At 46.1% G+C, this 26817-nt stretch overlaps 1 protein-coding gene across 1 annotated transcript in view; it reads right to left on the bottom strand.

Moving 5' to 3' along the window:
* cfap410 (cilia and flagella associated protein 410) overlaps positions 1 to 26817 on the bottom strand; it is a 104745-nt gene that overhangs the window by 8624 nt on the left and 69304 nt on the right. Inside the window, exons 4-6 of the mRNA XM_085985385.1 lie at positions 26444 to 26673; positions 16588 to 16762; positions 14717 to 14816 (exon numbers count right to left, since the gene is read on the bottom strand). Coding sequence (XP_085841511.1) covers positions 14717 to 14816; positions 16588 to 16762; positions 26444 to 26673 — 505 coding nt within the window. The remainder of the gene's footprint in view (positions 1 to 14716; positions 14817 to 16587; positions 16763 to 26443; positions 26674 to 26817) is intronic.

Genomic DNA, 26817 nt, shown 5'->3' with positions numbered 1-26817 from the left:
AAATAGAATACATATGGATAGAGATAAAAGATAATAAAGGATCAATCACACTAATAGGCGTAGTCTACAGACCACCTAATAGTGGAAGGGAGGTGGAGGAAGAAATATGCAGACAAATTAGGGAAGTGAGTAAAAAACATAGAATAATAATCATGGAGGATTTCAACTACCATGATATTAATTGGACAGAAGAGGTAGGTAAAGGGGATAAGGGAAAGAGAGTTCCTACAATGTCTACAGGACTCCTTCCTAACCCAATATGTAAAAAACCCAACAAGGGAGGATTCGCTATTGGATCTAGTAATGAGGAATGAACCAGAGCAGATAAAAGAAGTAAAGGTAGGGGAACATATAGGCAATAGTGACCATAATATAATATGCTTTAAGATGATAATTGAGAAGGACATAAGTATGATGAAAACTGTTGTGTCCGTGTATAAGACACAGACTGCAGGAGAATGGTATAACAGGTGTTTACTCAACGTGGCTCACACTGGAACTGATCTGTACAGATTACTACTCAGGGCTATATACAGGTGTGGTCACTGCCAGTACTGCAGTATACATGAGCTGTAAAAGATAGTTCCCCCCCCTTAAAAAGGTATATACACATTACAATTCCTCCCCTTTTAGATTAACAGTACCATAACACTCATTTAACAATTAAATATCAAACTAATTACAATTAACACTTTTAACATGCAACATTAGCTGAAAATAGTCTATTTATATATTCAGTCTTTGGGGAGGCTTCCTGATCCTTTCTGGATAGCGCCTTTCCCGAGTGTCTTGCTCTTGGTGCGGAGGCGATTCTGGCCCCGTCATCGGTTGGTTCATCAGCTTCCGATGCTACTGTTTCTGGGGTAGATGCGACCTGTACGTCGGGTTCATCACCAGGTACGTATGGGCGAGGCATGGGGTTGACTTGTTCCTGTGACTCTAGGATCTGGTCAGCATGGCGTCTCACGATGCTTTCCCCAACGTCCACTGTGTACATTAGTGGGCCCTGCCGTGTGCATATCGTTCCTGGCTGCCATTTTTCTGTTCGGTAGTCGCGGGCCAAGACTGGTTGCCCTACATTGAAGCTCCTTGTTGGCTTCTCATGGATGTGCTGGAATTGCTTACTCTCAACATCTCTTCGTACGTTTGGTCTGAGCAAATCCAGGAGAGATCTTAACCTTCGGTTAAAGAACATCATGGCTGGGGCCTGGTTGGTGACTGCATGTGTCGCATTCCGGTAGGCTAACAGGAAATTGTCCACCTTGTGCTGCAGCGGAATGTTGTCATTGTACATAGCCTTTATTGCCTTCTTAAAGGTTTGTACGAACCTCTCAGCCAATCCATTTGTGGCTGGATGATACAGGGCGGGTGTGTAATGCCTTACCCCATTCTTTTTCAAGAACCTCCGGAACTCTTCGGACACAAACTGTGGTGCGTTGTCGGAGCAAATCTGTTCTGGCAAGCCATTCCTGGCAAAAATGGTCCGTAGGACTGCAATAGTTTTCTCCGTGGTGGTGGAGGACATTTTGATGGCCTCAGGCCATTTCGAGTGCGCATCCACGGCTATTAAAAACATTGAGTCCATGAATGGACCAGCAAAATCAATATGCACCCGTTGCCGTGGAGATGAGGGCCACTCCCATGGGTGTAGGGGGGCCTGTGGTGGTGCATTTTGGACTTTCTGGCATCCTGAGCAACTCTTGGTCAGGTCCTCGATTTGTTTAGCGATTCCCGGCCACCACACATAAGCCCTGGCTAGGCTTTTCATTTTTACCCCTCCCAGATGACCCTCATGAAGCTCATTGAGCACTCTATCCCTTAACTTGGGTGGAATTACCACTCGGGATCCACACATCAAGGTCCCCCGGCACACTGACAGCTGTTCTCTCCTTGTCGAGAATGCTGGCAACAGTGAGTCGCCATGTGCTGGCCATCCCTTCACCGTCAAATCATACACCCGAGACAGTGTCGGGTCATTTCGGGTTTCCTTTTCGATACAAGCATTAGTTACCGGTAGGTATTCAACTATAGTCGAATGGAATATTTCGACAGGGTCCACTGCTAGTGCTTCCTCCGCAGTAGGCAGTGGCAGGCGTGATAGCCCATCAGCATTTCCATGCTGTTTCGTGCCCTTATATTTAATCTCAGTGGTGCGCCCCTAGAAAAAGTGACCATCTTTGTAGTCGTTGTGCAGTCATCACCGGAACGCCCTTCTCCGGATTAAAAATGGAGACAAGAGCTGGTGATCCGTCAGCAAGGTGAATTTCTGCCCGTGCAGATAGTGATTGAACTTTTTCACTCCCCACACTAGGCTGAGGGCCTCCCTGTCAATCTGGGCGTAGTTACGCTCGGCTGAGGTTAGTGATCGTGACGCAAAGGTTATTGGCCTCTCTGAGCCGTCCGAGAATTTGTGCGACAGCACCGCTCCAATGCCGTAGGGTGACGCATCACATGCCAACCGAATTGGTAATGCTGGGTTGTAATGGGCCAATACCTCTTTCGATGTGATTAGTGTTTTGCTCTTCTGGAAAGCTCGTCTACATTCGTCACTCCACTTCCATGGCACCCCAGTTTGCAGTAGGGTGTTCAGTGGGTGTAGTATTGTAGACAAATTTGGCAAGAACTTATGGTAGTCGTTTACCAGCCCGAGGAACGACCTCAGTTGTGACACATTTTCCGGTGCTGGAGCCCTGACTACTGCCTCAATCTTCTCTGGGGACTTATGTAACCCCTCTTTATCGATAACGTGGCCACAATACGAGATCTGTTTTCTAAAAAACTCGCATTTGGGGCAGTTAGCTCGGAGCCCATATTCCTGCAATCTAGTGAGCACCTGCTCCAGGTTGGCAAGGTGATCACTGTCATTTTCGCCCGTGACCAGGATGTCATCCAAATAACACTGGGATCCCTTGCAGGACTTGTTCCATTGCCCTCTGCCAAATAGCCGGAGTTGATGCTACCCCGAATACCAGCCGGTTGTATTGGTAGAGACCTTTATGGGTGTTGATTGTGAGGTGTTTTTTTGATGCTTCTTCTACCTCCATTTGCAGATACGCCTGGGCCAGATAAATCTTAGTGAAGCGTTTCCCTCCAGATAGCGAGGTGAAAATATCTTCAATCCGCGGAAGTGGATATTGTACAGTGTGAAGGACCGGGTTCACTGTTACCTTAAAGTCCCCACAGACGCGAACCTTCCTTGGTTCCCCAGGCGTGCTGCTCAACGACTTTTTCAAAACAGGGACGATGGGTGTAGCCCACTCGCTCCAGTCTACCTTGGACAGTACACCTGAACGTTCCAGACTCTCCAGCTCTGCTTCGACGGCTGGGCGGATCGCATAAGGTCTGGCCTTATCAAATTTTGGGCTTGCGTTTTCTTCAATTTTAATCGTCGCTGTCATGCCTTTTAGTGTTCAGAGTCCTTGCTGGAACACTTCTTTCGCGTCAGTTAGGATCTTTGACAGTCGCCCAGGTGTGACGTCATCATCCTTTTTGTCAGCCACAGTCAGTGCCTGTATGGAATGCCAATCCAGTTGTATTTTCCGGATCCATTCACGTCCCAGTAATGGTGGTCCTCCATCTTGTAATACATACAGGTCTAGTTTTGGTGTTTCCTTACCGTTATATATAACGGTCACCCTTATTTTTCCTTTGGGGTAGACTTTTTGCCCCATGTACGTCTTCAAAATAATTTTTGTGTCTCTCAAGGGTATGTGCGAGAATAGCCGCTCGTAGTCCCGTCGGTTTATGACTGTTAGGGCTGATCCTGTGTCCAATTCCATCTTTACCTGGACTCCTGCTATCTTGAGAGTGACCCAAATGGTTCGGTGATCCTCCGTTGTGATCACATTATGTAGTTTCAGACAACTCAGTTCCCTGCTTTCGGAGTCATTATCACTCTTTTGTTCCTCTGAACTATTCTCCATCATCTTATGTACCTTCTTGTACTTTCCTTTGGTAGGTTTCTTATTGCTGGTTTTCTTTCCCGACCTGCAGACTCGTGCTATGTGTCCTACTTTTCCACACTGTCTGCACACTTTGTCTTTGAACCAGCAATCATCCTGGTCGTGTGTTGTTCTGCCGCAGCGATAGCACTTCTCTGTTCCATATGACATTTCGTTTGTGCCATATTCTTGCAGTCTCTGTTGTATCGCTGCAGCGCCCCGTGCTGCTGCTTCATATGATACCGCAATGCTGAAAGCCTTTTCCAGCGTAAGGTCCTTTTCAGATAAAAGCTGTTTCTGGGTTCCTTCACTTTGAAGCCCACACACAAACTTGTCCCTTAAAGTATCTGCCAGTCCCGCTCCAAACTGGCAGTGTTTCGATAGTTTGCGCACTTCTGTTAAATAATCAGCATTGCTTTCATCCTTATGCTGGTTCCGTTTGTGAAACTTGAATCTTTCTGCTATCAGCAGCGGTGTGGGGTTTAAATGTTCCTGTAGTATCGTTACTATGTCTTCAAAACTCTTTTCCATTGGCTTCGTTGGGGTTCCTAGATTTCGTAATAAACCATACGTCTTTGCATCCATTAAATTTAACAATACTGACGCTTTCTTGTCATCTGACACCTCATTTGCCTTGCAGTATACCTCTATTCGTTCGACATATGTAGTCCAATCTTTGACTTCATTGTCAAATGCGGTGATACTGCCACTCTTCGGCATTTTGGGTGTGGCTTAAAATGGCGTCTCCCGCGCTTTCCTTCCTCCTCCGCTGCTGCCAACGCCGCTCCCGGCGGTTCTCGTGGCAATGGCGGCGCCCTGTAGGTTGCGCGCTTCTCCTGCGCTGCTGCCAACGCCGCTCTCGGCGGTCCTCGTGGCAATGGCGGCACCTCGCGGGTTTCTGCGCATCTCTCTCTCCCTTCGACGCTGCTCGGCCCCTGAACACCGGCTGCGCCCTGTGCGCTCTGCCCTCTCTCTCTCTCTCTCTCTCTCTCTCTCTTCCCCCGTCGACGCTGCTCGGCCCTTTGCTGTGCCGCTCGGTCGGGCTCTAGCCCGCCGCTGTCCGGGAAGGGTCTGCGCACTACCTGTTGCCAGCCCGTTTCGCTGGACCACCTCGACTGGAAAGCCAAGCCTGGCTCTCGACAGCCTCCCCCGCAATTCTCGAGTCTCTGCTGGATGACTGGCGGTTGCCCGTGGTCGACGCCCGAGTCTCTGGCCTTGACCTCCAATCCACTGATCTCCAGGAACGAATCCCCGGGAGGTGATGCAGAGTTGCAGGTAGGTTCAAACTTGCCTTGTCGCCAATGTTGTGTCCGTGTATAATAAGACACAGACTGCAGGAGAACGGTATAACAGGTGTTTACTCAACGTGGCTCACACTGGAACTGATCTGTACAGATTACTACTCAGGGCTATATACAGGTGTGGTCACTGCCGGTACTGCAGTATACATGAGCTGTAAAAGATAGTTCCCCCCTTAAAGGTATTTACATTACAAAAACCAGGTTAATAGATTGGAGAAAAGCTGATTTTGAGGGGCTGAGAATATAACTTGGGGAAAATAAATGGGCAACAATATTGGCAAACAATGATGTAGAACAGCAATGGGTAATATTTAAAATGGTGTTCAACAGAGTGCAGGAAAAATATATTCTGCTAAATGGAAAGAACAAACTAAACAATAATGAAACTTCATGGATGAATAAACCCATAAGGGAACAATTGAGGGTAAGGAAAGAGGCATATATTAAGTACACAGACAGCAGGGGAGTGCATGATAAGAGAGAATACGAAAAGATTAAGAGAGAAGTCAAAAAAGATTAGGGAGGCAAAGAGGAACTATGAAATTAAATTATCAAGGAACATAAAACAAAATTGTAAAATATTTTATAGGCACATCAATAAAAAAAGGAAGTTTGGGATGGGAATAGGGCCATTAAGGAATAGTCATAGGGTTGCGAAGGGGTGGAAAGTTTTCGGTAAATTTCTGGAAATTTTCCATGGGAAGTTTAGCTTGGGAATTTTGCCCAAAAAAGCACATGCTAGCATAATATTGTTTTTTTTTGTATTTCTTTCATTTTTTTTCCCACAGGTCCTCTCTTAAAATTACTAACAGAGATGGAATCTTAATTATTAAGGAATTTCTAATCAATATATGTTTATCTTCTTACTTGGCTTGTTTTAATAATTACAAGTTTTGTGTGTGACTGTGAACAAATGTGTCCTGATTGGTTGGATGAGTGGATGAGCGATTAGCTCCCTCTATTGGTGATGTAGTGTCGTGCATGCACAGGTCATGCTTCCATCACATGGAGCATCAGGAAAAATTTACTCACCCTGTTGCAATCGTGCTGATCGACCGCAGTTCGACACAGAGATGAATGCCCTTTATTTCTCTGCATAGAACAATGCCACATTTACCGTCGGATGTGTGGAAGCATTTTACCCCAGGCATTAAAGATGGAAAGACTGTGTACATGTACAAACACTGTACAAAGCCATATGTAAAGAATGCCACAAAGATGCAGCAGCATTTATCCAAATGCAACAACTTCACTCAAAGCTCACAGCAGTCAGCCCAGAGTTCCTCTGCTTCCATTCAAGAAGATGATGGTTCACATTCAGCATCAGGCTCCTTATCAGCAACTCCTGGCCCACTTGGAAGGTTCTTTGATACAATGGATAACCATAGCCAGAAGAGTGCCTTGCTCGAACTGTATATGCGACAGGCTCACCCCTCATGCTCACAGCCAATGTGTACTGGAAGAGATTTTTCAATGTTATTCGCCCTGCATACTGTCCTCCCACAGAGTCCAAGGAAAGCTCAAAGAAACGACAGAGATGGCAGACTGTGTTGCAGTTATCTCAGATGGGTGGTCAAATGTACGAGGGGAGGGCATCATAAACTACATTGTCTCCACTCCTCTCCCAGTGTTCTTCAAGAGCACAGACACAAGGGACAACAGACACACAGGCACATACATTGCTGATGAGCTGAAAGCGGTCATCAATGATCTTGGATCACAAAAGGTCTTTGCAGTAGTTACTGACAATGCTGCGAATATGAAGGCTACTTGGGCTCAAGTGGAGGAGGCCTACCCTCATATTACGTCTATTGGGTGCGCAGCTCATGGGCTCAACCTGCTCCTCAAGGGCATCATGGGTTTGAGAACCATGGAAACACTGTACAAGAGAGCCAAGCACATTGTTAAGAATGTCAGGGGAAAACAGGTAGTTGCAGCAACCTACAACTCCAAGCAAACAACAAAGAACAAGAACACCACACTGAAGCTGCCCAGCAACACTAGATGGGGTGGCATTGTCATAATGTACAACAGCCTTCTGGAGGGTAAGGAGTCGCTGCAAGAAATGGCAATATCCCAGTCTGGGGATATGGAAACCACCATACTGCTGGATGATGTGTTTTGGGAGAGAGTGGTTAGCAGCCTTAAACTACTCTCACCAGTAGCATCTGCAATTGCTCAGATTGAAGGAGATGACGCTGTCTTGTCAGATGTTCTCGGGCTTTTTGCTGATTTAAAAGAACAAATCAGCATTGCCCTACCCACATCCCTGCTGCTCAAAGCAGAGGAGAAGGCAATTGTTCAATTCATACAGACGCGTCAAGAATTGTGTGTCAAGCCAATTCATGCTGCAGCATACATGCTGGACCCAAAGCATGTTGGGAGACCAATACTTTCTGGAGAACAGATCAACAGTGCTTACAGTGTGATTTCTACCCTCTCATGCCACCTCAATCTGGACGTGGGCAAAGTTCTGGGAAGTCTGGCAAAGTTCTCTACCAAGCAAGGTCTTTGGAATGGGGATGGGATATGGGAATCATGCAAGCATATCAGTGCACATACCTGGTGGAAGGGACTTTGTGCATCTGAGGCCCTGTCACCCATTGCATCGGGGATACTCCAAATCCCACCTTCATCAGCGGCCTCTGAACGAAACTGGTCACTTTTTGGGAACACGCATACAAAGGTGCGCAACAGGCTGACTAACAAGAGAGTGGAGAAACTGATGGCTATCCGGGCGAACCTACAACTTATTGAGCCAGATACAGAAGTGTCCACCACACAGCTAGACAGTGACACAGAGGAGGAAATGGACACGTCAGAGCCAGAGAATCAGGAGGAGCAATGATGGGTAGAAGACTCAAAGGGACAAAATAAGGACAAATTACAGGCTAAATAAGCTGACGCTCTTTTTATTTTATTTTAGATGGGTATTTTTTGTGGGGGTTCAATAAAGTTCAAAATTATAACCTAAATAAAGTTTTGAAAGCCTGTTTTTATTTCTATGGAACAGTATGTCTATTTTGATGACAAAGATAATATAAGGGTCAGAGACAAAAACCATCAATGTGCAAAAAAACTCAAAATTCCTATAAATTCCCAAAATTCCTGAAAATTCCCATGGAAAGTTTCCTCTTTTAAAAATTCATGGAATTTTGCAACCCTAGATAGTCAGGATAATACCACAGGTATGGACAGAGAGATGGCAGAAATATTAAATAATTATTTTGCTTCAGTATTTACCAGGGAGATAGAACAGGTGACATTGGATGATGAGATTACTAATGAGATAAGTGCATTTAAAATAAAAAAGATATATTAAATTAATTAGTCAAACTCAAGAGGATCAAACTCCTGGTCCCGATGGATTGCATCCACGCATTTTAAAAGAATCTAGGGAGGAGATAGCAGAGGCAATACTACGCATATTTAATAATTTGTTAGAAAAAGGTATAGTACCAGAGGACTGGCGGATAGCTAACGTAATACTGATATTTAAGAAGGGGGATAGAACATGTCCAGGGAATTATAGACCAGTCAGCTTAACATCGGTGGTAGGAGAAATAATGGAATCCCTACTAAAGGAGAAAATAGAAGAACATCTAGAAACCAAAAATATAATAATGAATAGTCAACATGGATTTCATAAGAACATAAGAAATAAGAGCAAGAGTAGGCCATACGGCCCCTCGAGCCTGGTCCGCCATTCAATAAGATCATGGCTGATCATTGACCTCAACTCTACTTTCCCGCGCCCGATCTCCATATCCCTCGATTCCCCTAGAGTCCAAAAATCTATCTAGCTCAGCCTTGAATATACTCAAAGACTCAACATTCACAGCCCTCTGGGGCAGAGAATTACAAAGATTCACAATCCTCTGAGTGAAGAAATTCCTCCTCATCTCAGTCTTAAATGGCCTACTTACCCCTTAGCCTAAGACTATGCCCCCTAGTTCTAGACACTCCAGCCAGGGGAAACAACCTCTCAGCATCTACCCTGTCAATCCCCTTCAGAATCTTGTATGTTTCAATGAGATCACCTCTCATTCTTCTAAACTCCAGAGAGTATCGGCCCATTCTACACAATCTCTCATCATAGGACAGCCCTCTCATCCCAGGAATCAATCTAGTGAACCTTCATTGCACCGCCTCCTAGGCAAGTATGTCCTTCCTTAGATAAGGAGACCGAAACTGAGCACAGTACTCCAGGTGTGGTCTCACCAAGGCTCTGTACAATTGTAGCAAGACTTTCTTACTCTTATACTCCAACCCCCTTACAATAAAGGTCAACATGCCATTTGCCTTCCTTATTGCTTGCTGTACCTGCATGCTAGCTTTCTGTTTTTCTTGCATGAGGACACCCAAATCTCTCTGGACACCAGCATTTGAAAATTTCTCACCATTTAAATAATCTGTTTTTCTATTCTTCCTACCAAAGTGAATAACCTCACATTTCCCTACATTATACTCCATCTGCCACCTTACTGCCCACTCACTTAGTCTATCTATATCCCTTTGCAGTCTCTGTGTACTCCTCACAGCTTACTGTCCCACCTAGCTTTGTATCATCAGCAAACTTGGATACATTACACTCGGTCCCTTCATCTAGGTCATTAATATAGATTGTAAATAGCTGAGGCCCCAACACTGATCCTTGTGGCAGCTCACTAGTTACAACCTGCCAACCTGAAAAAGATCCGTTTATCCCTACTCTCTGTTTTCTGTCCATTAACCAATCCTCTCTCCATGCCAGTATATTACCCCCAACCCCATGAGCCCTAATCTTGTGTAATAACCTTTTATGTGGCACCTTATCGAATGCCTTTTGGAAATCCAAATATACTACATCCACTGGTTCCCCTTTATCTACCCTGCTAGTTACATCCTCAAAAAACTATAATAAATTTGTCAAACATGATTTCACTTTCATAAAACCATGCTGACTCTGCCTAATCATATTGTGATTTTCTAAGTGACTTAATACCACTTCTGATGTAAGAAAACTACTAGGCACTTGGTCTAAGCGTTAAACAAAGCTTTCAAGTGTCTAGTAGTTTTCTTACGTCAATTTAATCAACTGTTTTACAACATGGAAGTCTAGTTGTGTCCTTCACTAGTTCCTGTTAAAGAATGTCCTGAGTAAGCTGGGCCCATGCCCGAGTATTTATACTCTCCCTGGACAGCGCCACCAGCAGGCCGCCCAGTATTATTTCAAAAGTCATTTCCACATGAATGACAAGGTTCATGTCAACTTCCTTAACAATGGATTCCACAAAAGGGAAGTCTTACTTGACCAATCTTATTGAAATTTTTGGAGAGGTAACAGAGAGAGTAGACAATGGTAATGCAGTAGATGTAATTTATTTGGATTTTCAAAAGACCTTTGATAAGGTACCCCATAATAGACTGATGAACAAGGTCAGAGAATGCGGAATCAGGGAACAAGTAGCAGAATGGATTGCTGGCTGGCTTCAGGACAGAAAGCAGAGAGTAGGAGTAAAGGGTGGCTATTCACCGTGGCAGAAGGTGACTGGTGGTGTTCCACAAGGATCAGTGTTGGGACCACTGCTGTTCACAATTTTCATTAACGATTTAGACATAGGAATCAAAAACACAATTTCTAAATTTGCGGATGACACCAAATTGGGGGGGGGGGGGGTTAGTCAATACTGAGGAGGACTGCAACAAATTACAGGAGGACATTAATAAACTTGCAGAATGGGCATATAATTGGCAAATGAAGTTCAACACAGATAAATGTGAGGTATTACATTTTGGTAGGAAGAATAGGGAGGTCACTTATCACTTGGCGGGTGCGAGACTAGGTGGGGTAGAGGAATAAAGGGATCGAGGAGCATAAATACACAAATCACTAAAAGTCACGACACAGGTTAACAAGGCTATAAAAAAAGCAAACCAAGCACTAGGGTTTATTTCTAGAGGGATAGAATTGAAAAGTAGTGAAGTTATGCTAAACCTGTATCGAACCTTGGTTAGACCACACTTGAGTACTGCGTACAGTTCTGGTCACCATATTATAAAGAGGCACTGGAGAGGGTGCAGAGAAGATTTACAAGGATGATACCAGAAATGCAAAGGTATACATATCAGGAAAGGATGAACAGGCTGGGTCTCTTTTCTCTGGAAAAAAGGCTGAGGGGTGACCTAATAGAGGTCTTTAAAATTCTGAAAGGTTTTGATAGAGTGGATAGAGAGAGAATGTTTCCACTTGTGGGAAAGAGCATAGCTAGAGGCCATCAATATAAGATAGTCACCAAGAAATCCAATAGGGAATTCAGAAGAAACTTCTTTACCCAGAGAGTGGTGAGAATGTGGAACTTGCTACCACAGGGATAATAGACACATTTAAGGGGAGGCTAGACAAGCATATGAGGGAAAAGGGAATAGAGGGTTATGCTGATAGATTTAGATGAGGAAAGATGGGAGGAGGTTCATGTGGAGCACAAATGCCGGCATGGACTGGTTGGGCCGAATGGCCTGTTTCTGTGCCGTATATCCTATGTAATCCTATGTAAAGTCTTTGAAGGTGTTCAAAATCATGAAGGATTTTTAGAGTACCTAAGGAGAAACTGTTTCCAGTGGCAGAAGGGTCGGTAACCAGAGGACACAGATTTAAGCTGATTGGCAAAAGAACCAGAGGCGACATGAGGATTTTTTTTTATTTTTTTTTATTTTTTTTAAAAAGCACAGCGCTGTGGAATGCACTGCCTGAAAGGGTGGTGGAAGCAGATACAATAATAACTTACAAAAGGGAATTGGATAAATACTTGAAGGGGAAAAATTTTCAGGGCTGATTTGGAATTCCTCATGGTAAGGTGCAGACCCTTCTACCTGCCTCGGGAATTCATGAATGTTATCATCACTGCGGTCTACATCCCACCACACGCTAATGCCAAACTAGCACTGAAGGACCTCTACAGGGCCATCAGCGAACAACAAACTGCGCACCCAGACGGAGCTTTTATCGTCGCGGGGGACTTCAAATCACACAAACCTAAAAACTGTACTACCGAAATTCCACCAGAATGTCTCCTGCCCCACAAGAGGGGAGAACACACTGGATCAATTCTACACGAGCATTGTAGACGCTTACAAGGCCATTCCCTGCCCCCACCTTGGGAAGTCTGACCACCTCTCCCTGTTTCTAGCCCCGGCATACAAACCGCTCATCAAAAGAGAGAGAACATCAATGAGAGCAGTGAAAGTATGGCCAGAGGGGGCAGTATCGGAGCTTCAGAATTGCTTCGAACGCACTGATTGGGGCATGTTTGCCCACAATGACATCGAGGAATACGCATCCACAGTGCTATTCTACATCAACAGCTGCGTCGAGGTCGTCACGACCCACAAAAATATCAGGTCATACCCCAACCAGAAACCCTGGATGAACGGAGAGGTCCGCTCACTGTTGAAAGCACACGACGCAGCATTTAAATCTGGCGACGCGGCGGCTTACAGAGCAGCTAGGACCAACCTAAAAAAGGGTATCAGGACTGCCAAATGGAAACAGACACTGCGGATAGAGGATCACTTCCGCAACAACTCGGACCCCCGGCGCATGTGGCAAGGCATCCAGTCCATCACTGACTACAAGGGCAAAAACACCAATCCCCCGGTCAGCGACGCCTCCCTTCCGGAGGAGCTTAACAACTTCTACGCTCACTTCGACAGGGACAACAAGGAGCCGGCTACCAAAGCCTTGCCACCCCCGGAAGACCAGGTGCTCACTCTGTCGACCTCCGACGTAAGGGGCGCTCTACGCAGAGTGAACACACGAAAGGCTACTGGACCGGATAGCATCCCTGGACGAGTACTCAAAGGAATGTGCTGATCAGCTGGCTGATGTCTTCACCGCCATCTTCAACCTGTCATTGGCCCAGGCAGTAGTCCCTACATGCTTCAAGACCGCCACCATCATTCCTGTGCCTAAACAAGCGGCTGTGACGTGTCTGAACGACTATCGACCTGTCGCACTCACACCCATCATAATGAAGTGTTGCGAGAGACTGGTCTTAGCCCACATCAAAGCCAGTGTTCCTGCCTCCCTTGACCAACACCAGTTTGCCTATCGGGCAAACAGATCAACGGAGGATGCAATCACAACTGCTCTACACTCGGCACTGAATCACCTAGATGGTAAGGAGACCTACATCAGAATGTTGTTTATAGACTACAGCTCAGCATTCAACACTATCGTCCCCAACAAGCTGGTCACCAAACTCCAAACTCTTGGCCTGAACACTTCCCTCTGCAACTGGACCCTGGACTTCCTAACAAACAGACCCCAGTCTGTCAAATTAGGTAACCACACCTCCCCCCCCCCCCCCCCCGACCCTGAACACGGGGGCCCCACAAGGATGTGTGCTGAGCCCCCTCCTCTACTCCCTCTTCACCCACGACTGTGTGGCTGTTAATGGTTCCAACACCATCATCAAGTTTGCAGATGACACCACGGTAGTAGGCCAGATCACCAACAATGATGAGAGAACCTACAGAGAACCTACAGGGAGGAGGTCCAGCATCTCGTGAAGTGGTGCGCCGACAACAACCTGGCCCTTAACACCAAGAAAACAAAGGAAATAATCGTGGACTTCAGGAAGTCCAAAGGCGGAAGTCACACCCCCATCCACATCAATGGGGCGGAGGTGGAAAGGGTGGCCAGCTTTAAGTTCCTCGGAGTCCACATCACGGAAGACCTCTCCTGGTCCCTCAACACCTCCTCTCTGGTGAAGAAGGCCCAGCAGCGCCTATATTTCTTGAGGAGGCTGAAGGGATGTAATCTGTCACCCCTGATCCTCTCTAACTTCTACCGCTGCACTATAGAGAGCATCCTGACAAACTGTATCACGGTATGGTACGGCAGCTGTAGCTCCCATGACCGGAAAGCCCTGCAGCGGGTAGTCAAAACTGCCCAACGCATTACCGGCACCCGGCTACCGACCATAGAACATATATATCAGAAACGCTGCCTACGGAGGGCACGGTCCATCATCAAAGACCCTACCCACCCCAGCCACAGTCTGTTCGCCCTCCTACCATCTGGAAGACGCTACAGATGCATTCGCACCCGTACGACCAGATTTAGGAACAGCTTCTTTCCCAGGGCTGTCATCCTACTGAACTCCACAAATAAACACTAAAGCCTGCACATCTGCCGATGCACTTTATTATGGTCATATTTATTTATGCTAATATATACGTACAAATGTATGTTGAAATGTTTAAGTGTCCTAATCCAAATTGTACACTCTCGGGAGCCGCAAGCCTACATTTCGTTGTACTGCACTTGTGCACTAACAATGACAATAAAAGTTGATTTGATTTGATTTGATTTGATTTGAAGAGCAGGGGAGTGGGACTAATTGGTAGCTCTTTCAAAGATGGGCTAAATGGCCTCGTGTGCTGTAAGACTCTATCATTCCAGGATTCTATCACAGTAAGTATTGTACTCACCCTTCTGGTGCTGTTGCTGGTATTTGGTTCCTTCACTGCAATAGAGGAGGAGAATTTGTCTCTTCCCAGTGGTTTCATTCCAAGCTCTTCCCGGATTTTACTAGAGTGAAAACCAGTTGGATTAGTAAATGCTACCCAAGATCAGAGGCCTGTCCTGTCTACAACCATAAGAATGTTTCTTTGAGAGGGGCTTGGCTATGCAGTTATTATGGCTAAATTAAATTGGTTACTGCCCGCTGGGCACCCACTGTAGTAGAAATCCATGTTATCTGGATAGGACTTCAGTGTCAATAGCTCATGTAAATACTGTGCAATCCTGTCCTTCTCTGAAATCTTCAATTACATTTGAATGTAGGCAAAACTGGGACCAGTGACAGAGAATCGGCCCTTCCCTGACCAGTTAACAGGCTGTGATTTCCTAGAGTTACAGACCATTAGGTATAGCACAGGTTAGATACAGAGTACACTGTCCCATGAAATACTCCCAGGGCAGGTACAGCACGGGTTAGATACAGAGTAAAGCTCCCTCTACACTGTCCCATGAAATACTCCCAGGGCAGGTACAGCATGGGTTAGATACAGCGTAAAGTTCCCTCCATAGCAAAATCTCAACATAGATATTGCCAGGTACATACTATATTCTGCAACATGATTCTGCAAATATTTTTTTCCCCCAAAGGTATTTACAAATGGTAAAGTAACACTGTCCACAAGTGGTTCCTGATACTACAAATTTACTGTGTAGTCAAGATCCATTCTTGCACTCCCATTGTGTAGAAACATTGGAACCACAGTCAACCACTGGGGAGTAGGGAATTCGAGACTGGCCTTTAATCTATGGGAACTGGTTTAACCTTCAGCCCTCCTGGCCCTGCTCAGGAACTCTCTCCACACCTTCATTCTTTTACAGCTGCTTGGTGTCCCCATTCTCCTCTGTGAAGTGCCTCAGAATCTTTCCTGCATTAAATGGCTATATAAATGCAAATCCAGCCCAAACTGATGTGAAGAAGCTTTCCTCTATCTACTGGCTGTGAATTTTCTGTGTGAAATTAAGCTCCTAAGTGGCATAGGCCAATAGCACAAATCTGCCCCTAATGTGACACCACTGGGGATTAAGGCAGAAGGGGCTGTAACCAGAGGACACACATTTAAGGTAATTGGCAAAAGGCCAGGGGGGAGAGGATGTGAATTTTTTTTTACGCAGTGAGTTATGATGATCTGGACTTCACTGCCTGAAAGGTTGGTGGAAGCAGATTCAACAGTAACTTTCGAAAGGGAATTGGATAAATACTTGAAAAGGAAACAATTGCAGGGCTATGGGAAAAGAGCAGGGGAGTGGGACTAATTGGTAGCCCTTTCAGAGAGCCGACACAGGCACGATGGGCCAAATGGCCTCCTGTGCTGTATGATTCTATAAGTTGACAATCCCACTGAAAGAGCCCACACGATGTGGTGTGTCCAATAGGGCATTCACACTAGTGAAGTAAGGGGGCTCTTCCAAAATTGGGGCTGAGGTACTTTGTTGTGGGTGAGTAGAGTCTAAGTGTGCTATATTTACCCTGGAATGCTTGATGCCAACAATGGATCCCCGAATTGGGAAAGAGTTCTATTCCCCAGCACTAACATCCTTTCCTTCAATGAACACAAACCTTCCAGTATAAAACCTCAGGTAGAGCAAACAACCTGCCAGAGATCTGGGACTGAACATTTGAAACAGGTTACATCACAACTAAATTAGCCCTGGTATTGGCAGCACCTTGGTAAATGTCACGTTGGGTTTTTAGAAATGTATGTATGTGTGACAGTGCACCCGTTAATTGACCCTGCTGATTTTATGTCCTCGCATTCAGTCGACCCTTCCCCTTCCTCACTTTGTTTCCTCCATTCTGAAGCTCAAGAGATCACTTTCCGTTTCGGTGCTTGGTTCAGAGGTGCTGGAGTCTCTCCTGGAGTGGTTGTTTGTTGGCTCTATAGGCTCTTTGCTTGGCATGGCAGCCATCTCTTCTCCATCCTCTAAAGCTTGAGCCAGCTCCTCCTCTGTCACCGCTACAACAGATGGAGTACAAAGTCTCAGTAAGAACAGCTCAATAACTTTCATTAACTGCTGGACACTGGGGTCTTATCTTCCTTCCCCCACCTCTACTCAACTCAAAGCTGCTGACTCATATTGGGCAAAGCCACTCGTTTCCCTCTGTACTTCAGCTATTCATCATCTATAGTTCTTTTTATTGGTTCCTGGGATGTGGGCATCGCTGGCAAGGCCAGCATTTATTGCCCATCTCTAATTGCCATTGAAAAGGTGGTGGTGAGCCACCTTCTTGAACCGCTGCAGTCCGTGTGGTGAAGGTATACCCACAGTGCTGTTAGGGAGGGAGTTCCAGGAGTTTGACCCAGCGACGATGAAGGAACAGCAATATATTTTCAAGTCAGGATGGTGTGTAACTTGGGGGAGAACTTGCAGGTGATGGTGTTCCAATCCTCCTGCTGCCCTTGTCCTTCTAGGTGGTAGAAGTAGCGGGTTTGGGAGGTGCTGTCGAAGAAGCCTTGGCAAGTTGCTGCAGTACATCTTGTAGATGGTACACACTGCAGCCACGGTGCACCAGTGGTGGAGGGAATGAATGTTTAAGGTGGATGGAGTGCCAATCAAATGGGCTGCTTTGTCCTGGATGGTGTCGAACTTCTTGAGTGTTGTTGGAGTTACACTCATCCAGACAAGTGGAGAGTATTCCATCACACTCCTGACTTGTGCCTTATAGATGGTGGAAAGACTTTGGGGAGTCAGGAGGCGAGACACTCGCCGCAGAATGACCTGCTCCTGTTGCCACTGTATTTATGTGGTCCAGTTAAGTTTCTGGTCAACGGTTACCCTCAGGATGTTGATGTTGGGGGATTCAGCGATGGTAATGCCGTTGAATGTCAAGGGGCAGCGGTTAGACTCTCTCTTGTTGGAGATGGTCATTGCCCGACACTTGTGTGGCACAAATGTTACTTCCACTTATCAGCCCAAGCCTGAATGTCGTCCAGGTCTTGCTGCATGCGGGCATGGACTGCTTCATTATTTGAGGAGTTGCGAACGGAACTGAACACTGTGCAATCCTCAGCGAACATCCCCACTTCTGACCTTATGATGGAGGGAAGGTCATTGATAAAGCAGCTGAAGATGGTTGAACCTAGGACACTACCCTGAGGGACTCCTGCAGCAATGTCCTGGGGCTGAGATGATTGACCTCCAACAACCACAACCATGTTCCTTTGTGCTAGGTATGACTCCAGCCAGTGGAGAGTTTCCCCCCGGATTCCCATTGACTTCAATTTTACTAGGGCTCCTTGATGCCACACTTGGTCAAATGCTGCCTTGATGTCAAGGGCAGGCGTTCTCACCTCACCTCTTGAATTCAGCTGTTTTGTCCATGCTTGGACCAAAGCTGTAATGAGGTCTACAGCCAAGTGGCTTGGCGGAACTCAAACTGAGCATTGACGAGACGGTTGTTGGTGAGTAAGTGCCGCTTGATAGCACTGTCAACGACACCTACCATCACTTTGCTGATGATTGAGAGTAGACTGATGGGGCGGTAATTGGCCCCATTGGATTTGTCCTGCTTTTTGTGGACAGGTCATACCTGGGCAGTTTTCCACATTGTTGGGTAGATGCCAGTGTTGTAGCTGTACTGGAACAGCCTGGCTAAAGGCTTGTCTAGTTCTGGAGCACAAGTCTTCAGCACGATAGCCAGGATGTTGTCGGGGCCCATAGCCTTTGCTGTATCCAGTGCGCTCAGCCAGTTCTTGATAACACGTGGAGTGAATCAACTTGGCTGAAGACTGGCTTCTATAATGGTGGTGACCTCAGGAGGAGGCCGATATGGATCATCCACTCGGCACTTCTGGCTGAAGGTGGTTGCAAACTTTTCAACCTTGTCTTTTGCACTCCGCCATCATTGAGGATGGGGATATTCATGGAGCCTCCACCTCCCATTGTTTAATTGTCCACCACCATTCAAGACTGGATGTGGCAGGACTGCAGAGCTTTGATCTGATCCATTGATTGTGAGATCACTTAGCTGTCTATAGCATGCTGCTTCCACTGTTTAGCATGCATGTAGTCCGGTGTTGCAGCTTCCCTGGTTGGCACTTCATTTTTAGGTACACCTGGTGCTTCTCCTGGCATGCTCTTCTGCACTCTTCATTGAACCAGGCTTGGTGGTAATGGTAGAGTGAGGGTTATGCCAGGCGATGAGGTTACAGATTGTGGTGGAATACAATTCTGCTGCTGCTGATGGCCCACAGCACCTCATGGATGCCCAGTTTTGAGCTGCTAGATCTGTTCTGAATCTATCCCATTTAGAACGGTGGTAGTGCCACACAACACGATGGAGGGTGTCCTCAGTGTGAAGACAGGACTTAGTCTCCACAAGGACTGTGCGGTGGTCACTGCTACTAATGCGGTCATGGACAGACGCATCTGCGTCAGGTAGATTGGTGCGGATGAGGTCAAGTATGATTTTCCCGTGTTGGTTCTCTCACCACCTGTCGCAGGCCCAGTCTGGCAGCTATGTCCTTCAGGACTTGGCCAGCTGGTCAGTAATAGTGCTACCGAGCCACTCTTGGTGATGGACATTGAAGTCCCTCACCCAGAATACATTCTGTGCCCTTGCTATCCTCAGTGCTTCTTCAACAAGTTGATTCATCAGCTGAGGGAGGGCGGTAGGTGGTAATCAGCAAGAGGTTTCCTTGCCCATGCTTGACCTGAAGCCATGAGACTTCATACGGTCTGGAGTCAATATTGAGGACTCCCAGGGCCACTCCCTCCCAACTGTATACCACTGTGCCGCCACCTCTGGTAGGTCTGTCCTGCTGGTGGGACTCATCCCTGGGTATGGTGATGGAGGAGTCTGGGAAATTGGCTGAAAAGTATGATTTTGTGAGTATGACTATGTCAGGCTGTTGCTTGACTAATCTGTGGGACAGCTCTCCCAATTTTGGCACAAGTCCCCAGAAGTTAGAGAGGAGGACTTTGCAGGGTCGACTGGGCCGTTTTTGTGTCTGAAGCCGGTGGCTAGGCCGATGCCGGGTGGTCCATCCAGTTTTATTCTTCTTACTGCTTTTTGTAGCATTTTGTTACAACTGAGTGGCTTGCTCGGCCATTTCAGAGGGCAGTTAAGAGTCAACTACATTGCTGTGGATCTGGAGTCACATATAGGCCAGACCGGGTAAGGACAGCAGATTTCCTTCCCTAAAGAACATTAGTGAACCAGATGGGTTTTTACGACAATCTAATAGTTTGGTCACCAAACAATCTGATAGTCACCATTACTGATACTAGCTTTTTATTCCAGATTTATTTAATTAACTGAATTAAAATTCCCCAACTGCTATGGGGATCATTAGCAGTTGGGGAATTTAAATTCCCTCTGGATTACTAGTCCAGTAACATAACCAGTATGCTACCATTCCCATATGACCCTAGACAATGGGTGCATCACAGCTGAACTTGATCCTGTCCTGACCACACACCGATACAGACTTCCCAGACTGGATCCCGATCAGTAGGGGAACCATCAAACCACAGCCGTGGCTTAGTTGGTAGCATCCTCGCTTCTGAAAGTTGTGGGTTCAAGTCCCACTACAGAGACTTGAGCACAAAAATCTAGGCTGACGCTCCAGTGCAGTGCTGAGGGAGTGCTGCACTGTCGTAGGTGCCGTTAATCCGAGGCCCCGTCTGCCCTCTCAGGTGGACGTAGAAGATCCCATGGCACTATTTCGAAGAAGAGCAGGGGAGTTACCCCCGGTGTCCTGGCCAATATTTATCCCTCAATCAACATCACAAACAGATTATCTGGTCATTATCACATTGCTGTTTGTGTGAGATTGCTATGCGCCTCGTCTCCTACATTACAACAGTGGCTACACTTCAAAAAGTACTTCATTGGCTGCAAAACGCTTTGGGACGTCCGCTGGTCGTGAAAAGACTCAGACGAGAGTGCTACCAACTGAGCCAAATTGTACTCAAATTGGCAGGATGTGACTGGTGTTGTCCCTCAGGGATCTGTACTGGGGCCTCAGCTTTTCACCATATTCATAAATGACTTAGATGAAGCAATAGAGAGCTGTATAATCCAAGTTTGCTGACGACACCAAGTTAGGCGACACAGTAAATAGTGTAGATGGGAGCAGAAACTTACAAAGGGGCATTGATAGATTGAGTGGGCAAAACTGTGGCAGATGGAGTTTAATGTGGGAAAGTATGAGGACCCAAGAAAGATAGATCAGAGTATTTTCTAAATGGCGAGAAGTTAGGAACGGGGATGAGCAGAGAGATTTAGGGGTCCGTGTACAGAAATCCCTAAAAGCTAGTCAACAGGTACAAAACATAATTTAAAAGGCTAACGAAATGATGGCCTTTATCTCAAGAGGGCTGGAACACAAGAGGGGTGGAAGTGATGCTCCAGCTGTACAGGGCTCTGGTTAGACCCCCATCTGGACACTGCGTTCAGTTCTGGGCACCGCACCTCAGGGAGGAGATATTGGCCTTGGAGGGGGAGCAGCGCAGATTGACCACAATGATATCGGGGCTAAAATGGTTACATTATGAGGACAGATTGCATAGACTAGGCTTGTATTCCCTCGAACATGGAAGATTAAGGGGTGATCTAATGAAGGTGTTTAAGATGATGATTAAAGGATTTGATCGGGTAGATAGAGAGAAGCTATTTCCTCTGGTGGGAGAGACCAGACAAGGGGACATAGCTTTAAAATTACAGCTAGGCCATTCAGGGGTGATGTCAGAAAGCACTTTTTCCCCACACAAAGGGTAGTGGAAATCTGGAACTCTTCCCCTCAAAAAGCTGTTGAGGCTGGGGGCCAATTAAAAATGTCAAAACCAACATTGATAGATTTTTGTTAGGCAAGAGTATTAAAGGTCACGGGACTAAGGCGGGTAGATGGAGTTAAGATACAGATCATCCATGATCTAATTGAATGGCAAAACGTTAGCTAGACTTTTTCCCCTCACCTTCCAGCTCGAAAATATTTACGCCACAAATTGCTGGAAGTGAGAGCTGATAACGGCGAGGGCAATGGGGCATCTGGGACTTTTATAAACAACGGGACCAACTGTGTATCTCCTTAACCAATGAGATTTAAGGATCGAGAAAGAAACCGGAATGACAGAGAAAGAAACAGGGCGAGTTAGAGTCAAATTGGGTACAGAAAGAGCAATAAAAGGGAGGGAGAAAAAAAAAGGAAAAGAAAAAAAATTAATTTTAAATTTGAAAAATCTCAGGAACAATTTACAACCTGCAGGAATGAGACTCTAGTTTCAATTGTTCGATTTCTGGGCTGGAGAGGTTGACTGGCATTGCAGGAACATAAATCTAGTCATTAACAGGGTCCTTACATCATTAAGTACCAGCCCCAACTTTCTGTGGCAAGTTTAACTCGTTTTAACAGTGCAAATGCAGCAATTTCTTGAAACTTATAGGGAGGTTGATGGCAAGCTGCCATTTTCGTAAGGCTAATGGTGGAGCGGCGCAAATGGTCCAGCAATTTGTGATGATTTGCAACTCACTGGGCAGCTCATCCTCACCATAAATTGCTGGATGATGTACACATCAATAACGGCATGCATCATTAAACTCACCCTTATTTTACCGTGTTAGTTGTGACTCAGTGGGCAGCACCCTCGCCTCTGAATCAGAAGGTTGTGGGTTCAAGTCCCACTCCAGGGACCTGAGCACATCAATCTAGACTGACACTCCAGTGCAGTGCTGAGGGCGTGCCGCACTGTCGGTGGTGCCGTCTTTCGGATGAGACGTTAAACCGAAGCCCCATCTGCTCTCTCAGGTGGACATAAAAGATCCCAAGACACTATTTCGAAGACGAGCAGGGGAGTTATCACCAGTGTCCTGGCCAATATTATTCCTCAATCAACATAACAAAAACAAGATTATCTGGTCATCAGATTGCTGTTTGTGGGAGCTTGCTGTGTGCAAATTGGCTCCGTGTTTCCCACATTACAACAGTGACTACACTTAAAAAAAAGTACTTAATTGGCTGTAAAGCGCTTTGAGACATCCGGTGCTCATGAAAGGCGCTTTGTAAATGCAAGTCTTTTAAGTCTTTCTTTTTACCAACAAATTCTGGCCCAACAGCCGAGTGCTCCAGAGGTAAGCCACTGACTAGAGTAACAAAACTGACCTCAAGCATGTAGTAGGTACAGCATGGGTTAGATACAGAGTAAAGCTCCCTCTACACTGTCCCATCAAACTCTCCCAGGGCTGGCACAGCACGGGTTAGATACAGAGTAAAACTCCCTCTGAACTGTCCCATCAAACACTCTCAGGGAAGGTTCAGCACAGGATAGATACAACATAGAAACATAGAAGATAGGAGCAGGAGTAGGCCATTCGGCCCCTCGAGCCTGTTCCACCATTTAATGAGATCATGGCTGATCATCCAAATTCAGTACCCTGTCCCTGCTTTCTCCCCATATCCCTTTAGCCTTAAGAAATATATCTAACTCCTTCTTGAATATATTTAATGAATTGGCCTCAACTGCCTTCTGTGGTAGAGAATTCCACAGGTTCACTACTCTCTGGGTGAAGAAATTCCTCCTCATCTCAGTCCTAAATGGCTTACCCCTTATCCTTAGACTGTAAACCCTGGTTCTGGACTCCCCGACCATCGGGAACATCCTTCCTGCATCTAGTCTGTCAAGTCCTGTTAGAATTTTATAAGTTTCAATGAGATCCCCTCTCATTCTTCTAAACTCTAGCGAATATAAACCCAATCGACCCAATCTCTCTTCAAACATCATTCCTGCCATCCCAGGTATCAGTCTGGTGAATCTTCGCTGCACTCCCTCCATGGCAAGAACATCCTTCCTCAGATAAGGCGACCAAAACTGCACACAATACTCAAGGTGTAGTCTCACCAAGGCCGTGTACAACTGCAGCAAGACATCCTTGCTCCTGTACTCGAATCCTCTCGCTATGAAGGCCGACATACCATTTGCCTTCTTAACCGCCTGCTGCACCTGCATGCTTACCTTCAGCGACAGGTGCACAAGGACACCCAGGTCTCATTGCACTTCCCCTTTTCCCAAACTATTGTCGTTCAGATAATAATCTGCCTTCCTGTTTTTCCCACCAAAGTGGATAACCTCGCATTTATCCACGTTATATTGCATCTGCCCAATCACCCAACCTGTCCAAATCATACTGGAGTTTCTCTGCATCCTCCTCACAGCACACACGCCCACCCAGCTTTGTGTCGTCTGTAAACTTGGTGATATTACATCTAGTTCCCTCGTCTAGATCATTATATATATTGTGAAGAACTGGGGTCCTAGCACCAATTCCTGCGGTACCCCACTAGTCACTGCCTGCCACTCGGAAAAAGACCCGTTTATTCCAACTCTTTGCTTCCTGTCTGCCAACCAGTTCTCTATGCAAGTCAGTACCTTACCCCCAATCCCATGTGCTTTAACTTTGCACGCTAATCTCTTATGCGGGACCTTATCAAAAGCCTTCTGAAAGTCCAAATACACCACATCCACTGGTTCTCCCTTATCTATTCTACCAGTTACATCCTCAAAAAATTCCAGTAGAATAGTCAAGCACGATTTACCTTTTGTAAATCCATGTTGACTTTGTCCGATCCTGCCACTGTTTTCCAAGTGCTCTGCTATTACATCTTTTATAATGGACTCTAGCATTTTCCCCACTACCAATGTCAGGCTTACCAGTCTATAATTCCCCGTTTTCTCTCTACCACCTTTTTTAAATAGTGGGGTTACATTAGCTACCCTCCAATCCATGGGTACTGTTCCAGAGTCTATAGAATTTTGGAAGATGACCAGCAATGCATCTACTATTTCTAGGGCCACTTCCTTAAGTACCCTAGGATGTAGATTATCAGGCCCTGCGGATTTATTGGCTTTCAATCCCGTCAATTTCCCTAACTCCATTTCCCTACAAATACTGATTTCATTCAGTTCCTCCCTCTCATTAGACCCTATGTTCCCCGACATCTCTGGGAGGTTATTTGTGTCCTCCTTATAACAACTCGCATTTATATAGCGCCTTTAACGTACTAAAAATGTCCCAATGCTTCACAGGAGCGTTATCAGACAATATTTGACTACGACTGGCTGGATAGGAATGGGACCAAGAGAAGGCAGTGCTACCCAGTTGGATAACGGAGGGGAGGCATTGGAGGACACCTCCCCATGACATTCAATGGCATTACCATTGTCAAATCGCCCATCATCAACATCCTGGACCAGCCACATAAATACTGTGGCTATAAGAGCCGGTCAGAAGCTGGGTATTCTGCGATGAATGACTCACCTCCTGACACCCCAAAGCCTTTCCACCACCTAGAAGGCACAAGTCAGGAATGTGATGGAATACTCTCCACTTGCCTGGACAAGTGCAGCTCCAATAACACTCAAGAAGCTCGACACCATCCAGGATAATGCAGCCCGCTTGATTGGCATCCCATCCACCACCTTAAACATTCACTCCCTCCACCACCAGTGCACCGTGGCTGCAGTGTGTACCATCTACAAGATGTACTGCAGCAACTCGCCAAGGAATCTTCAACAGCACCTTCCAAACACGCGACCTCTACCACCTAGAATGACAAGGGCAGCAGGTGCATGGGAACACTACCACCTCCATGTTCCCCTCCAAGTTACAAACTATCCTGACTTGGAAGTATATCGCCGTTCCTTCATCGTCGCTGGGTCAAAATCCTGGAACTGTGTACTAAACAGCACTGTGGGAGTACCTTCACCACACAGACTGCAGCTGTTCAAGGTGACGGTTCACTACCACCTTCTCAAGGACAATTAGGGATGGGCAATAAATGCTGGCCTTGCCAGAGATGCCCACATCCCATGAATGAATAAAAAAGGAAGATGGTGTGGTCAACTGTGTCAAGGGCTGCAGACAGGTCGAGAAGAAAGATAGTTCACCATGGCCACAGTCATAGGAAATAAAAACAGGGAATACTGGAAATACTCAGCAGGTCAGGCAGCATCTGTGGAGTGAGAAACAACTCTTTCTCTCTCCACAGATGCTGCCTGATCTGCTGAGTATTTCCAGCATTTTCTGTTTTTATTTCAGATTTCCAGCATCCACAGTATTTTGCTTTTTGTATCACAGTCACATAGAATGTTATTTCTAACTCGGATAAGGACAGTTTCAGTACTGTGGCACGGGCGGAAACCTGATTTGAAGGGTTCAAACATGGAGTTGCGAGAAAGGTAGGAATGAATGCGAGAGCAACAACAGGTTCAAGGACACAATCCTATCAGACACTCCAAGGGCAGGTACTGCATAAGTAAGATACAGAGTAAAGCTCCCTCTTCACTGTCCCATCAAACACTCCCAGGGTAGGTACAGCACGGATTAGATAGAGTGCAGCTCCTTTAACCATTTGAATATAATGTACTGGTTCTGCAGTATAGTACATTCTGAGGTTCTATAAAAATACAAGGGACACTTCTAACTTGCTATCAGCTTTCAAACAATTTCATCAGCACAATGTAGAGTCACTGATAGAGACTCATTAAAATGTATGTTAATAACTTCTCAGTGACTGACATTGACTACAGTAGCTCTGGGGAGCGAGTAATGCCAGTCCCCAGTCCTGAACAAATGTCACAAACAAATTCTGCTAGCAAATATATCCGGCTTAATGGTGCCATAGCCAATGCTTCTGTACCTTGGTTATCCAGCTTCTGCAGGTGTGGCAGGTTCCGCAGGACAGTCATTCTGTATTTGTGAGGGTCTGCCCCACAGCAAGGGTTTTCTGACAACCACAGCACTCGTAGGCGGTGCAGCCCCTTCAGGTAGCAGATCTCTGCCAGACACTGAATATTGTTCTTCCTGAGGTAAAGCTCAGTAATGTTCTGACAGTATCGGAAATCCACTAAAGAAGAGATGTTGTTCACACTGCGGGGAAAAAAAATTCAGAACAAATTTCAGCCCACTGCGTCAAACAAGAAAACTCGCAGAACTGCCCACGAAGGAAAACAGCCCCCTCCTCGACCAACTCTCACTGGGGCTGGTTTGCGCATTGGCTCCAGTAACTCTGTG

The sequence above is a fragment of the Somniosus microcephalus genome, chromosome 4, assembly GCF_052327205.1.
Source record: "Somniosus microcephalus isolate GS21.2 chromosome 4, FLI_Smic_1.0, whole genome shotgun sequence".
Classification (NCBI taxonomy): Eukaryota; Metazoa; Chordata; class Chondrichthyes; order Squaliformes; family Somniosidae; genus Somniosus; species Somniosus microcephalus.
Note: the sequence above shows the minus strand (reverse complement) of the source record. Positions and strands in the feature narration are given on the sequence as shown.